Source organism: Rhineura floridana, chromosome 8, assembly GCF_030035675.1.
Source record: "Rhineura floridana isolate rRhiFlo1 chromosome 8, rRhiFlo1.hap2, whole genome shotgun sequence".
In the NCBI taxonomy this organism is placed as follows: Eukaryota; Metazoa; Chordata; class Lepidosauria; order Squamata; family Rhineuridae; genus Rhineura; species Rhineura floridana.
Genome location: NC_084487.1, coordinates 127,433,096 through 127,449,961, shown reverse-complemented (window position 1 = coordinate 127,449,961; position 16,866 = coordinate 127,433,096). Strand labels below are relative to the sequence as shown.

Genomic DNA, 16,866 nt, shown 5'->3' with positions numbered 1-16,866 from the left:
AATATGCCAAATCCAATAGTTAGGTTTTGCTTTATATGAGTGCCAACTAACTTAACAGTTTGCTTCATGAAAACAGGATTCGTAGGACAAGTTGATCAAATGGTTGCCTCTGGAAGGAAATATGGAGAGCCCAAAGGAGAGGCAGAAAGTTCTGAGGGGACCTGAAATTTTACCACATCTATGACAGTGACCAGCTTGTGGGGGATGTCTTCAGTAACTTTATTGCCATGAATTGGAGGGGGAAACCTTTTCAAAATATATAATCAGTGTAACTGACACCAGACAAATTAAGACCCATTTAAAGTATTAAGACCTAATCCAACACAGAGTTAGGCATGCTAAACCCACTGATTTCAGTGTGCTTCAGTAAACTTAACACTGTTGGATGTAGTCATGAATCATTATTATAATTGCTGGTGTCAGAAATTGTGTGTTGACATTCTGCATGTTTTTGAAGAGGTGAAAGATTCTGAAGGATTCTCCAGTTTTATAAATCATAGGAGATAAAAGTCCTTTTGATCCATGATGTGCATTGTTAAACAAGTTCCATTTATTCAGAGAGGAAACTTGATACAGAAATTATTGATGACTGCTGCTAAAATGGCTAATCCTTATTATTGGACGGGGAGAATCTGTTTCTCTCTTCCACAGTCTCCCTTTGAATCATTACTGAGTGTGGGATATTGCAAGAAGGTAGCATGGCAACTTAGCATAGCCAAAAAAGAGAACAAAACATACAGATTTTCATAAAAATTGTGTATGATAATTTTATGTATTGATGCAACTTTAGAAATAATATAATTTAAGTAGAAATACCATATACCTCGCCATAGCAAAAAAAAATACCCCAGTACCTGTGACCAGAAGGCTGTTGTCAAATGGATAAAGAATAATAGATGCCCATCTTACTATCATGTCAAGAATGAGATATTTTATATTTGGGAAGATCATTGATTTGTACAGAAATGCTTGCAGTTCTTTTGAATGAGACTGTTCTATGTATCAGGAAGTCCCTGGTTCAAACCTTGTCTGTGTTGTAAGCTCACCTGAGATCTTTGGGCTAACCACAATCAGCCAATCTCCCATCTGCAATATGATAAAAATACTGATCTTATGCTATAGTTATGATGATGATGATGATGATGTACTGCCTTCAAGTCTATCCTGACTTATGGCGACCCTATGAATAGGGTTTTCATGGTAAGCGGTATTCAGAGGGGGTTTACCCTTGCCTTCCTCTGAGGCTGAGAGGCAGTGACTGGCCCAAGGTCACCCAGTGAGCTGCATGGCTGTGTGGGGATTCAAACCCTGATCTCTCAGGTGTCAGTCCAACACCTTAACCACTACACCACACTGGCTCTCATAGCTATTATACCAACTATAATTACAGGGGTGTTGAAAATATTAGAACAAGATAATTTATGCAAAATACTTTGAACACTAATATGGTACATGAATGCTAAGTATTGTTATTCTAAATTCCAAAGTAATCTGAGGCTCTATGCTCTTTTTTCTATTTAACAGTATATATTTTGATATATGTATGTGTGTGTAAGTTGTGAATATTTTTCCTTTAACATGTAGTTGATCCCAAGCAAACCAATACAGGCAAAGTCTCAAAACCATTAACAAGGGTATCCTTAACTTGTAGTCTATTAATTAATGAGTGTTAGTTTATCCATTTGCCAATTAAACCAATTAACCTTGAAATGCTATGCATGTTTATTCAGAAAAACAGTTCCACAGTGATTGAAATCCACATTAAACTCCAGCGTGGATCATATTTGAATGCTAGCCTACACCCATGCACTAAGGTTCTGGTGGTTGAACTGAATCCCATCATACCATTTCACATCCTGTTGCTTGAGAGACTGTTGCTTGAGAGACACTGGCACCCCTGGGTAGAGACCCTAGACTCTGAACTTTCATTTAAAAAAAGAAAGCTTCTAGCCATCCTAGAAGAAATGTTATTTAGCAAAGTGTACAGATACCATTCTAAGTGATTTCTGTGAAGTGAGCCAGGCTAGCTGCTCCCACTTGACAGTGGGTTTTTTTAGCCAGCGAGTGAAATCAGAGGTGTGGCTGATAAGTGAATTGTTTGGACACTAGACAATAGGAATCCCTAGGATCCTCAAGAACCTGTTTTCCCTTCCCCTTTGGTTTACTTTTTCTGCTTTGGTCTTATTATCTAGTAGTTTAGGAATCTCTGTAGTTTGCCCTTCCTTTTTACCTATCAACTGAGATCCATCCTTCCTGTGGTGGGTTTGTCTGAGATCAGCTACTAACTAGAATTTATTTCCTGCAAATACTACTACTACGTTAAAGAATCCCCTCCCCAAATGGCAAATGCAAAAACTTTGCAAAAATACTTAGGCATGTCTCCTGTTGTGCAGGACCTGATGTCTACACATACATTAAGAATTCACTATATTGTTATCTTACAGTACAATTGTATACCTGTCTAATTCAGTCTCTTTGTGTTTAATGGGGCTTACTCCCAGGTAGGTGGGTGCAGGATGGCAGCCTAGGCTGTGGTTGACAATTGGCATTGGGGAAAACAGGCATTTTGTGTCTTTTATAGTTGTGCATCCATAATTGAGACATAGCTGACTTCTCATGTTAAATATGAGGTTGTCTAGTGGGAGACAGGGACAGCAGCAGGAATGATTATCTTCTCTCTCATTTTGTGTTAGGTCGTGTCCCCTCCATGACAGCCATTTTGTGGCTGGTGCCTTCAGCACTTTCTCAAAATTTGAAATGTGCCCCTGATCCAAAAGGGGATCCCCTTTGTCTATCAAGCTGAGGAAGGCAGGAATGGGGGGGAGAGTGGTAGAGTAACGTGGCAACTTGGCGGCGGCAGCAGCTCTGAAGATTGTTCTGACACAACATTTCCTGGACAGTTCCTTCACCCTGCACCAGAATCCAGCACAGGCTCACCCTTATACTCATCTTAGAGCCTACCTGGCTTCAATCTCTCTTAGGTCTGCCCTTGTGCAGAGATACCAGGTACCAGAATGTTTGAAAGCCGAAGTTGTTAACAGCAACTGGTGAGGGATGGATGGTTTATGAGAATCTGCAGTTTTCTGAAGACAAGGGGAGAGGCGATTTGCTTTGTCACATTAAGGCTGTGAACACACTAGTTGCCTACAGGAAAGTGTTTCCATTAGCCACACCTGGAGGGGGAATGGGTTGATCTACTGATCAACTGTGAAATCTCTTTGAAGCTGAATTTTAAAAAATGCACTCAAGCTGATTCCACCAGGTTTTACAGTAAAAGGGGGTAGTGTTTAACTAGTGTTGTGTGCCCACATTTTGAAAAGAGAGAGGTAGAGATGCACTGGAATTGGCCCAAGAGTGTGTTTCTACCTCTACATAGTTCGCCTTCAGAACGGAAACCCTTTCCATTCTTTATGCTATCATAACTCTCCCTAATCCCTTGAGAGAAAGTGAGCTGTAAAAATCTAAATAACACGATGCAAAGAACTTTCCAGTTATGGAACAAAAACATTGGTTGAAAAAAGTTCCCTACTTTTCCTACTCAAAAGGGTTTCAGTGTACTGGATGCTCAATACTCATTCTTGGACCTGTGGCAAAATTAGAGTAAGATATCATCTTGTTATTTATCAAGGCGAAAAGAAAAGAAAAAGTCATGGCTGAATACCAGCAGGAAGCAATAATTTCTTCAAAGGATCCATAACTAAAATTTGGGGGAAGGGTGGCAGTTGAAAAAATTAAAAATGCCAAATGAAGTTGTGTGGGGGGGGGGGACTCTTGAAAGCCCCAGACTTGGCACAGTAGTTGCTCTCAGGTTTTAGCTTTTGATTTTATCTCTTTTGTATTACAAGTTGAACTCTTTCCAGGTAATCTCATAGGCAGCATAAAACAACAACTGGGCATGTGTTAGCAGGCAGCCAAGAAGGATGGATTGACTGCATGACTAATATGCAACCATTACCATTTCCCCCCCATCAGAACAGATTTTTTAATTACAGTTTGTGTGCCCGTTCTCAGCATTATTCATCCATAACCTAAAGCCAATTCACAGGAAAAACAACGTAGGATAGATTCTCATGAACAATGTTTAATATCTGGCACATTGACTCCCCCCCCGCCCCCTGGTTTTATTCTATGTTGAACCAGGTTTGTGGCAGCAGGACCAATAAGTAAAAGAAACGAGCAGAGAAGGCCTCAAGTGGATCCAGGGAAGGAAAATAAGTGAAGGCATGACTGATATTATACCTGCTTCTAGGTTAGCTAAGACTTCCCCTTCCCCTTTCATGACTCTTAATATGTTTAGACTTTTCCAAATTCCTATTCTGTGTAGCCAGACATGGTATCTCTCTTTTCTATATACGTTTGAGCCACAGAAAATAAGTAAGATAGCAAAGGTAGGTAGGTGTGGTCTGTCCATGTATTGTGGAAAAACAGAAGAGGTAAGGATTAAGTGATATAGGTGGATGTGGAAGGCGAAGTAACTGAACAGTCCTTCTTGTGATGAATTTACAAATTACACTGTTACATCCTTTGCTAACGGAGTTGCTGTTTCTTACTTCTAAGAGCTGGCTGATAGATTGTTAAAATGCATGAACTGCTTTTGAGTGGCTGGATCCCACACCACTCTGGTAATGTCTATAAAAAAAGGAAGCAAACTGGGCCAATTATATGGCTTTGGTGATACCAGAATTGTCAGCCCCTCCTGTCAAGGATGCAAGATTTGACATGGAAATCTTATGGGGTGAAGCTAGAGCCCAGTCTAGTCACCTGCTACTGTATCCTATGTGTGCGAGTCTGGCCTCAGCACTTTCTTGAGGAGCAGCAAGAAAAAAGGATATGCAACATCAGGCTGTAGGCACACTAGTTGCTTCTAAAGCATCAATAATTGTTTTTCTGGCTGCATTTTGAAGTGATTCTGGCATTGGCTAGATACACCTCCATTCCCCACTGCTGACTTCAGATCTTTCAGGACCACCCACAGCAAAGTATTGGACCAATCACTGGCTCTGCCTGAACCTACAGCAAAGTGTTTCCGTTGGCAACAGCTGGAGGGGCAATGGGCTAATCTGTCAATCAGATGTGAAATCTGTCCGAAGCTGAATAATTAAAAAAAAACCCACACTGGAGCTGATCTGACCAGGTTTTAGAGTAAAAGGGATGGAGTTTGACTAGTGTCCCCATTTTCAGAAGAGGGAGGTGGAGAACACTGGAACCGGCACAACAGTAAGTGTGTCTCTACCCTCAGGGCCTGTAAACAGCATGCAGTCTTCAGCCTCTGAACTTAACATAAGAAGAGCCCGGCTGGATCTGGCCAAAGGTGCACCTAGTCCAAAATCCTGTTCTTAGGACCCAATCAGAGGCCTGTGTGAACCATGCATGCAGAACAGAAGTGCCCTCACTTGTGTTCCCCATTAACTAGTATTCAGTATTGCCTTTGACAGTGGAGGAACTAGTACACAGCCGTCATGGCTAGTAGCCATAGATTTGTCTTAACTCCTTTTTAAAGCTGTTCAGGTAGTGGCCCTCACTAGATCCTGCGGCAGCAAATTCCACAGTTCAATATTTCCTTTTGTCTGTCCTGAATCTTCCTACATTCAGCTTCATTGAATGATCTCCAGTTTTCGCATTTTGAGAGGAGAAAAAGTTTTCTCCAAGCAATTATTAAAGAGATTTCCCTTTCAAAATGCATCTTTCCTGAGTGGCATTCAGAATATAGTAAAAATATTTTGAAACAAACTGCAAAATTCACAATTAAAATAACAAGAACCATATCATACACCTTAACCACTTGGCACTTCCCTTACAGACAGCAGCAGATCCAGTTATGCATACGTAGCTCCTCTGCTATTTCAGTCATGTACAAACTGATCTTGTCCATCATCCTCTAAAGAATGGCCCGATCTTGAATTTGTTTTAATTTATTCTTTTGGAACATGGCACTTTCCCATGTTGATCTGTCCACCCCTTAATTTTTGTTTGCTATTTTTGGAAATCTGTCCAATTTAATTTCGCGAGTCTCTCAGGTGTGGAACTTGCTTTCATTCTCATCCAGAAAGCACCTCAATAGTGTTATATAATCATGCCTACTTAAATTTTCCAGATAGAGGCAACATAGAATTATCTGTCTAACATTATAAGGTCATCTCACAAACCCCATTACTACAACAAAAGGAGTTAGACAAGGCTGCATACTAGCCCCACTTTTATTTAATTTTTTCATGAATGATCTGTCCCTTTATTGTCAATCCCCGGACTTCCACCCCCCTAAGTTAGCAAACCTGCATTGTCCCTTGTTATTGTATGCAGATGACGCTGTTCTCCTTTCTGTTTCTAAAGTAGGACTCAAACGCCTAACTAAAGCTTTTATGAGTTTCTGTCATGATAACAAACTATCTATAAACTTTTCCAAAACTAAGATCTTAGCTTTTGCCAAGCACTCTCCTGCTCACGCATGGACAATTAATACCCATAAAATAGAACAGGTTTCTCATTTCAAATACCTTGGTATACTTTTTCATTCCTCTCTGTCCTGGAATCCCCATATCCGAGGGGCTATTTCTACTGCTCGCAACTCAGCCAGTGGTATTCGAAGGTTCTTCTTCACTAAAGGAGGACAATACATTCCGGCAGCCCTAAAGGTTTTTAGATCCAAAACTATTTCTCAACTTCTCTATGGGGTACCTTTATGGATTGGCGCCTTCAACTCTTCTGCGGAGGCAGTTCTCTCCTTGTTTCTCAGACAAATTTTTGGCGTTCCCAGGTGCGTTCCTGTGGCGGTCCTTAGGTTAGAATCTGGCCTAGTCTCACTTGAGTCTCAAGCGTGGTTGGCCGCCCTAAATTTCTGGTTTAAAATGTCTTATGAAAAATCTACTGGCTATCTCCCTTTACTCTGGGAAGACTCTTTTACCTCGAAATGGGCCCGTACGTTTACATATTACCTTGCAAGTATTGGCCTCTCAATTGAACATCTGATGTCCCTCGCTCCAGAGACAGTTAAACATTCTATCCGGACTCGTATCAACGATATGGACTTCCAACGCTCCATAACTGCAGCCACCTCGACCTGCTCTCCTATTCACTTTGGTCTGAGCTTTGTGCCTATGCTCAGTGCCCCTTATCTGGAAACTCTTACGATCCCCAAATATCGTCTAGCCTTTACAAAGGCTAGATTTAACTGTCTTATCTCTGCCTTACTTGAAGGGAGATTTAAACGTATCCCGTATGCAAACCGATTATGCCTTTGTGGTGTCAGCGCCATAGAAACTCTCTCTCATGTCACCTTTGAGTGCGCCCTATATGACGATATTCGCTCCAAATTCATAACCCCCATCATAAATAAATACCCCTACAAACCGCTTAACTGTTTACTTTTACATCTTTTGTCAGCAGCTAATAAGGATACTATCTTGTCAGTTGCTAAATTTATTTTTGCGGCTCAATCAATTCGGAAGGCATCTATCCTTTCAGAAGCTTCCGCCACCCAACTGTAACTGTTTTCCTTGTTGTTTTATTGTTTTACTGTTTTAACATGACTGCAACTTTGTAACCTTTTATTATAAATGTATGTAGTTTTATTTATAAATGTCTTTTGGTCTATGACCGTATCAATAAAGATTGATTGATTGTCTAACATTATTTAATCTGGACTACAGTGTGTTTTTAAAGCTGACTAGACGAATATATGCATTCATTAATATGCCACAGCGCATCAAGATTTTGCAAGGCCCTGGGCCAAAGTTTTGTGTTTCTCATTTTGTACCTCAAGTACCTAAAGCCAATCTAAGCTTTAGTTTTTTGTCTCTGGCTTACTGATGCCTTGTACGTAGCTGACCATGTAATGAACCTGTAACCACATATACATGGAAGCACATTGTCCTTGGAGCTCAAAGGCTGGATTTGCCAAAGTGTGCATTCAGTAGGGGCTTTCAGCCAATTCTGGCTGCTTGACAAGTGTACTAGATGTGTTTGGAGACACATCTGTCACAATCACTTAAAAAGCAGGCTGAGATGAGTTCTTTAGGTGTAGGGGTGTGTATACTGATGATTTGTGAGATTATGAGTTGCCATGCAACTGTGGACTATCTGGCACCATACAATACACACACACCATGAGCTCATGGGGTGAGAACCAAAAGGCAGGTGGCATTAATAGCACAGCAAAAGGAACATAAAATGACTGGGAAGAAACTGAGCAAGCCACCATTTTTCTCCCACCCAAACGATTTGGCTCGCTGTCCTGAAATAACTCCTGCCTTTGATCTACCACCCTATTTTGCCCCTCAGCCCCCCTTCAGGAAAATGAAGTAGCCATAGCAGTGATGAGGCAAGTATGTACTTCCCTAGCATGTTTCTGGATGCTCAGGGATTAGAAGGCAGAGTCTGTGTGATATACACAGGAATGTAATATTCATTTAACAGGATTTATATATCACTTAATCATCAAAACCTCTAAGTGGTTTACATAAAATATAAAATATACATGAAAAATATCAATAGTGTCCTACGTTAAAAACAAGTTGACCTAAAAATGTTTCAAAATACAAAGGAAAATCAGCCGTTTTTAAATATACATTATGAAATAAAATTACATATTAAAATACATGCCAAATTTACATGTCTAGCCTAAATAAAAAAAGGTTTTAGCAGGCACTAAAAATACAGTGAGGGTGCCAGCCTAATATTAAAGGGCAGAGTGTTCCAAACTGCCACACTGAAAAATTGATTCTTTGCAAGTGCAGAATGAACATCAGTGGCATCAATTCTGCAGATTGAAAGCGGTTGAGTGGGCATAATACAGTTGCTCCCTTTTGAATTGTGGGTGCATTTCACAGAGATGTCCAAGAGTCATCTTGGTTTTTTATCCAACAGAAATAAACTTTATTCTCTTATGCACTTCATTGTGTATTTAGTACACCGGACAGAACTTCAGGTATTGTGAAATGTTTTGCACTGAACTTTGGCCAAAGCATTCCACACTTAGCTCTTGCCTCACACTGAAAATAGAAGTCCACAGTTTAATATATACGACTGATGTTGCTCAAGCAGAAATGTTTGAATTTAGCCCTGACATCTAAATGGCACTATTGAAGTAGTCTGGATGTAAATACAAGTTAATGAGAGCTGTTTAACAACATTTATAACTCACCCTTCAACAAGATGAATTTTCTTTTCAGGGAGTTAATAAAAACTGTGAAAACTCAAAAACTGCAATCTAGTTTACAGTTTAGGAAGTATGCATCTTTGAACTGTACGATGTTCTCTCAGTACATAACTTTGATTTCCTTAGCATATAATCTGGATCTGGTGTGAAGGAAGAGGGGGAACCCTGATTATAGTGTATGTAATTTTGTAGGATCTAACCTGGGAAAGTATTGAAAACAATCCCCTTTTTAGGGTATGCCAAATACTTGTCCTCTTTTTATCAGATCTTAACAGAATGTCATGCGCACACTCAAAATGATATGGTTGTGTGTGTGCATGTGCACTAGAACCAGTCCTAAAAACATGAATACACCTGGATGTACGCAGACATAAGTCTCATTGTGCCTACTCATTGGGCATGCCCTAAAAGACTTGCTAGATTAATGGTTACATTTGATGGGACATATCCAGATGTGCAAAAGAGGGTCAAGAATCACAAGTAATATATACACAAAACACTATGTACAAGTAATAATGAAAAATCTGGGTGTGTTATCCCTGCCACAAAAGTGCATATTTTTTTCAAAAAAATGTACAGAATATTCAGTAAAGTTTCCTGTCACATCTGTGCCCTGCATGAATCACATTGATTCCTACAAAGCTTCTGCAACTGTTGCTTATATGGACTTATTGTGGTAATTATAAATAAGAGGTGGTATGTTTTGTTCAAGGTGGATTTCAATGAGATTTTAGTATTTTATCTTAAAGCAAACTAGCCACAGGATTTCAAAGGATTTAAATGATTCCATACCAGATTTTGACTGGTTTTAGAGAATCATCCAGCACCCTAAAAGCCTCTCTTAAGATCAGGCCCACCCCTCCTGCCCCCAACAGAGTCTCTGAAGCAGCACAGAGAGCCCAATTGTTCCATACAGGCCAAACATCCAAGGAAGTCTTGAACACTCCTACACATGCCAAGATGAACTCTGGATTGCAGTGTACGATGCTGCACATCTCAAAATATGAATACAAGGCACACCTGATTTTATCTGTGAAAACAGCCTTGGTTTCATCCATCCCTGACTAGGGATGGGGGAGAAATTTGATTCAGGTCAAGCTGAATCTATCAAATTTGAACTTTCCAAAATAATACGAAAACTGAAACACAACCATCCTTTGAAATTTGCACTTATCTGAATTTTGTGATGCAGTTCCCCCAACAGTGTTGACAAAAATGCATATATTAGGGGAAATGTGCATAAAAATGAATGTACTGGCAAAAATAACAAAATGCATTCTATTATCAGAAATTGCTTGCAGAGCTGTATATATTAGTCAAAACTGCATCCAAAATGTGTTAGGAAAAATTTGTACTAAAGTGAAGAATTTTCAAAGGGAGTTTTAAAAAAGAAACACAAATTGCTGCAGAGATGTGGAGAACTGAATTTCAGACAGGAAAACGGAAAGAAGCAAAACTGACTGATTCTCCCAACTGTAATTATGGGACACATTTAACTAGTCCATGCATTGCAGAAATTACACACGCTTCTGAACTTCTCTACTCCTGTCTTACAGTCCAAGTCCACAACTCATTGTCAACAGAGTAAAGGCTGAAAGGTCAGCAGTGTTGGCTTTGCGGACTGGCATCCTCCTGCTCAAGGTGAGACACAGGTAAAGTTCATACACACAAGCAGCAACAAAGGCTTTGTCAGGGTTCCCCTTTCCCCTCCCATGCCTTAGCCACTCATTGCCATATGCCTGTGTCTTGGCAAACTGGGTGAGGGGAAGTGTGGTGAAGAACTCTTTGCCTAGATACTGAGATTAATGGTGAGAATTGTTGCTGTTCACATGGAGGGGATGCGTCAAATGTGGCTTGGCTCTTACAGTCAAAAGCACCATCAAAGGGGATCCTTGCTGTCAGGGGCTATGCAGGGAGGATCTGAGCCCTCTCCACCCCCATCCCCATCATTTGTTGCTTATCCCTGTTTTAATCTCTTACGCACTTTTCCGCAGAAATTGGTCTCTTTCTACTTACATGCAGAGCTCATCTAAACGAGAGGAAAACAAGTAAGCTGGAAGGTTAAAAATGCTATAGAAAAATGGATAACAATAAAATATAAAAGCAGCATGCAAGGACTGATTTACCATTCAAACTTTATTTTAAAAACGGTAAGAAAGAAACCACCATCAAGGGAGAGATAAACTGTGATGAATGCCAGCATGCAAGTGATCAAAGCTGTGCAGAGACAAAGACAAACAGCTTGGCTATGAAGGTGCTGATAGTTCCATGGCGGAAGAGTTGCATCTGAATCGTCAGGAGGAGATCTCTGGGCTCTGTGATTTGCTGCTGCATGGACACTACACCACTGTGGCTGTTCACTTTTTTTGTAGCAAAAACCCCCTCCTCATTCCCGCTGATGATGGAGAGCTGAATTTTATCCCCGGGGACAGCAGTGGTAGGGCCCATGCGGAATATATCAATGGGAACTTGAATGTTGGTGGGAAAAGAGAGATGATAAGAACTTATTCTCAAGGGTAGGCTCTGGCATTCCTTATTTTCATGACAAGGCAAGCGCTCGCAACGACTGCAAGAAAAGTGAAAAGACAAGGGAGGAGGATTAGCAACCATTCTACAAGGAGGAGAGGAAAGGGAAGTGGAGACGCCAAGGGTATCTTGACGTAACATAAATAAGGCACACAACTAAGGCAGGGCCATAGTTTGGTGGCAGAGTCCATGCTTTGCATGAAGGAAGTCCAAGGATCAAACCCTAGTTCGTTTCTCAACTTTAAGTCGCAACAGAGCTGGCATAGCCTAATAAGCAGTCCAGACAGTGTCCCACAGCCTGCAGAATTCCAGTAGCCCCAGGCTAATTTTGAAAGGCTTTATGGAATATAGAACCCCTCCATCCCAGATACGTGGTACAACACATTCTGAAGTAAGATGGGGGACAATTGTTGTTCCAGTTTCCTTGACTGTAAGCTTCTTTTCTTTGACTCCATTCACCTGCACAATGAATGTCCCTTCTTGTTATTTTATTCAGGTGTATGGAAAAAGCAAAAGGGCCTTCAATCAAGGAAGTCCTCAAGAAGGAAACACAGTTCTCTCCAGAGAGAGAGACAGAGTTTATATGGGGGGAGAGATTAATTTTTACTTTGGCCACCAAAATAACTTGAGCTGGCCCTACACAACAGAACTCTGCTTGAGATCTTGGAGAGCTGCTTTCCAGGAACACCAATACTGCGGTGGAAGAAAATCATATTATTTACCCAACCTACATGCTCCTCTCTACCAGTGTGGTATGGCACTGGACCACGTGGGTGGCTTCTCTCTCTTTTGTTCACACTGTATTTCTGCTTAAGCACCCCACTGCTGCTCTGATCCCTGCTGCTTTGTCTTGCCTCCCACTCACCCTTCTGTAGACACTGACAATTGCCCAATACTGTCATTTTCACAGTTTATGTTCACAAGTTCTTGCATTCTGCACATCTGTAGTTTGAATACAAAGCTCGCACTGAGTACAGCATATATTACATTTAAAGTTGGCTCTCTTCTGCTTTATGTTACATTAGCAAACAACATATTCCAAGCTAGAAAGCATACTTACCACGACATTGGGAAAGGCCCACAGTCACCTACATATGACAAAGGCTACCTAAATGCTGCAATTATGCAGGAATTGTGAAGAAAAACCACAAAGTGCCATAGCAGATAATGGAATTCAGTTTCCTGGGAACCTCAACTGTTTTATTTTCATAGGAAGTCTCTAGCCCTTAGAACTATGAAGATGTACTTGAAAGGTGCATGGGCAGTACCTGATGAAATCTCTGAAGCCAGAAGGGGTAGCTGAGTAGTTGGGTTTGGGGCTTCAGTATTCTTGTCCCTTGACAAGCACAATTACTTCAGTTTACATAATTTGGTCAAGAATATGGATTGCACAGGCACACTCTTTATCTAAACTATCTATTTAAAGCATGAAGCACTTCAACACTCTGGCTTTGAATGAACACTGCCTTTTCTGACAAAACCATGCACTCAAGCTCCTTGAATACCATCTCAAATATCCTCTTATCAAAATAGCTGGATGTTTTGTCAGCATGCGACAGGCGAGGAAAAATGAGCGGAAACATGGGAAGAGGAAGTCACACATCTTCTCACAAGCATCTCCACAACATCCAAAGGCACTCTTAGCAATTGACCACAGGAGCCTAGTTGCTTGGGTAGGGACGCGATAACAAACAGCAGAGACATGGCTTTTGCTCAGCAAGGTGGTGAAGAATGGTGGGCAAACTCAATTCCAAGTACATTATTGTGATAACAACCTCTCTTGTACTTTAGAATCTCACATAAGAGGTTTTTACATTTTAGATGGAAGATATAATTTTTAATTATAAAAATATATGAATGGCTCAACATTAAGTCTTTACCCAATGACCAACGAGGCATGCACTGATGTTTTGTTAGCATTCAATAAGTCTTGCTGTATTTGATATGTATTCAGAGAGTGAAAAAAATTAAAAACCTACACATTTTTCTCCTTTTACAACAGGCTAGAAGAGGTCATAGGTGCACAGAATAAGGTAGTCTTCTCCCTATCTTTTTATAAGCTGCGCTGCAGAGCATGGACCACAGCCAGTTGTGTAAAGCAGAAACATCACTCTTGTCAGTACTGTTGCCCTTGTAGCTCCCCTTTCCACACTAAACCAAGCCCACTTAGCTCTCCATTCCATCTGCAGCCATGCTCCCTCTTTCACAAAATGGATACGAAGTAATATATTACATAGGGAAATCCCCAGAAGAACATAGTGCTTTTCCACACCACAGAACAACTGCTGACTGACCCAACACTTTTGAGGGGAACAAACTGTGTCTGGGCTGTACCACTTCAGACTCCAGGTAGGGTTTACATGCTTGAATGCGCCATAAAAAACCCCCCAACATGTTAAACACTTACTATTCCCTCTCACATGCTAGTTTTCTATGTGAAGGGATTTCTTTTCTTTTCCTGCACAGAGGAACATGCAGTCATGCAGTCTCAAGTGGTATGGCCCCAAATCAAGTTTCCAACGTCAAAAAAAAAAAAACATTAGGCCACAGAATTAAAGAGAGGGCTTTCTAGTAGGACAGATGGTGCAGTGCCAAGGAAGACCTAAGCCTGGGCAATCTTTTGGGAAATTAAACCTTCCCTGACAACATTTCTGACACCATGATGGAATTTAAAAAAAAACACATCTTAAGATGTCTAGTTTATGGTACTTGTGCCATACCATCACTACTTTGACTGCTATGTTCCTGTCCACCTGTGCTTGCTTCTCCCTCCCTTTGCGCATTCACCCAACTGTCTGTGATGGAACTGTGGTTTCTGGGCAACGTTGATGCTTCTGGGATTCCCCTGCACCATATTTCTGAACATGCATGAAGATACAAAGAAATACACCATGTAACCTTTTCCTGTGATTTAGAATGGTGGAAAGAGAAAATGGGGGAAGGGGGAATTGGAAAAGACTGTTCCGCTGATTCTGCAATATATTGTTGGAAGCAGATTTGCCTGTGGCTGGGAAGTTAGGACAGTTTAAAAATCATCACTCTCTTTATCTTATTGTTTGGTACCCCAAATGTTCACCACATGCTTCATTGTGGCTTTATTTAAATGTGTGCTAATGATCCCATCTTGTAGCCACAAAGAGTAGCTTGCAGATACTGCTGGTTTCGAAGACCAAAGTTCAGACATGGGTCATCCACCACAATGGCTATAAGCACTGAGCACTGAAATACCAATATATCCAAGTTGTAAGCTGCTCCTACTAATATGGGTAATATGGGTAGAGGTAAATATACAGTAGCAACATTTAACTTAATACTGGGGGCCCAGCAAACGAAAACCACTGAGGCACGCCCAAGTCCACAATATTCTCCTATGGATCTGCTTAGCATGGTGTTATTCTGTTTGCTTATCTGTAGGTGTCACTGTGGATGTAATCCAAGAAACCAGAAGAGGAGCACAGGGGGAAATAAATACCGAGCAAGTAAGGCAGGGTAATATTTCCTATATCATCAAAGTTCTAAAGAGCTCTTTGCTACTTCTTCAGCACTATGTAATTATATTAACCATATAAATCTGACAAATACTATTGCAAAAAACTAGTTTAATTTCTGAATATTTACTTTACTGTTTTAGGTTGGACTTTAAAAAAAAAAAAACCTTTTTCACGAATGATTATGGTTGGCTCAATTCCGAGCCACATAAATGTTGCTTTTAAAAAAAAGTTAAATATTGAGTTATTTATAAAGAACAAAAATCAAGCAAAAACGAAAAGTTGGACTTACGTGTAGTGTCCTTCTGGTCAGAGGAGAGTGGAGCAGACAGGAATGGGTTAACTCCTCCTGGAGGCAGAGTCAGCACTATAAAAAAATTTTAGTTGGTGGCCAGCTGGAAGGGGGAGGAAACCTTCTCCCATTCTCCAGTTTGTGACACAGCTGTAAAAAACCAAGTACTGAGCAGCCGGTCACTCCTCCTACATGAACTTGAAACTTGAACAGAGGATAGAATAAGAAGAAATGTTAACAAATCAGCACACAGTGCCAGGAAGGGATGTAAGGAGGCCTTACTATTCTATCCAGAGAGTGAGCGACCGACAGTCGCCAGAGGGTTTCCAGACAGCTGTCCTCCCCATCCCACAGCCTAGATTTTGCTGCAGGATGGGGCTGTCTGCTCCACTCTCCGCTGACCAGAAGGACACTTCACAGTAAGTCCAACTTTCTGTTCTCGGTCAGCGGAGGAGTGGAGCAGGCAGGAATGGGATGTACCTGAGCAATGACCCCCCCCTACATCCCTGGGTGGGAGCAAACCTAGGCCACCACCTGACTTTGGCAGAAGTGAACTTATCCACCTTGTAGTGTTTGATGAAGGTGGATGGGTGAGTCCAGGTGGCGGCTTTGCAGATTTCCTCCAGTGGGGCATCCTTGTGGAGCACTGCCATTATGGCAGCCCCTTGAACTTAGTGTTCAGTTACCCCTTTTGCCTGATAGGCCCTAACTATGCAATCCCTCACCCAGCAGCTGATGGTGGATCTGGACACCTTTAATTCCTGCACCCCCTGTTTAAAGGACACGTACAGGGCTTCAGACCTCCTGAACAGTTCTGTACAGTCCAGGTAGATCCAAAGTGCTGGCTGACATTCAGTTTGTGCCACTTCTCCCTGCGATGGACTGGGTTGGGGCAGAAGTTGGGTAGAGAGAGGTCCTGTCCCCTGTGGAATGGGGAATCAACCTTGGGAAGAAACCTGGGATCACGGCGAAGAACCACCTTGTCTGTGTGAAAAATGCATAGCTCCTCCTGGATAGAGAGGGCCCCCGGTTCCCTCACCCTCCCAGCTGAAGTGATTGCCACAAGAAAGGCTGTCTTGAGGGTGAGGTCCTTAATTGGTATGGAAGATGCTGATTTGACTGGATATTGTGAGAGAGCTCTCAGAACTAATGAGAGATTTCCAGGAGGGAAACTGGTGTTGCACTGGAGGGACAGCAGGGTTGCCCCTCGGAGAAAGCATTTGACTCAAGGATGAGAGGAAATGGAATGCACCCCACCATTGGAAACACACTGCCTAGGGCCGCTGCTGGTCTCTTGAGTGTGTTGGGGGCCAGACCCTGGTCCAGAGCAGTTGAGAATGGTTTGGATGTGGCATTCTGTGACAGGTAACTGTTTGTGTCTACACCACCTGTTGAACGCCTTCCAT

General features: G+C 41.5%; 1 protein-coding gene across 8 annotated transcripts in view; it reads right to left on the bottom strand.

Annotated features, from left to right (window-relative positions):
* Window positions 1–16,866, bottom strand: part of FBLN1 (fibulin 1) — a 133,782-nt gene that overhangs the window by 33,402 nt on the left and 83,514 nt on the right. The window contains exon 16 of one of the 8 annotated variants that reach the window (XM_061582443.1): window positions 11,272–11,720. The exons of the other annotated variants lie outside the window; for them this stretch is intronic. Coding sequence (XP_061438427.1) covers window positions 11,366–11,720 — 355 coding nt within the window. The 3' untranslated portion in view covers window positions 11,272–11,365. Of the gene's footprint in view, window positions 1–11,271; window positions 11,721–16,866 lie in introns of those variants that run through there. 8 annotated transcript variants of the gene reach the window in all.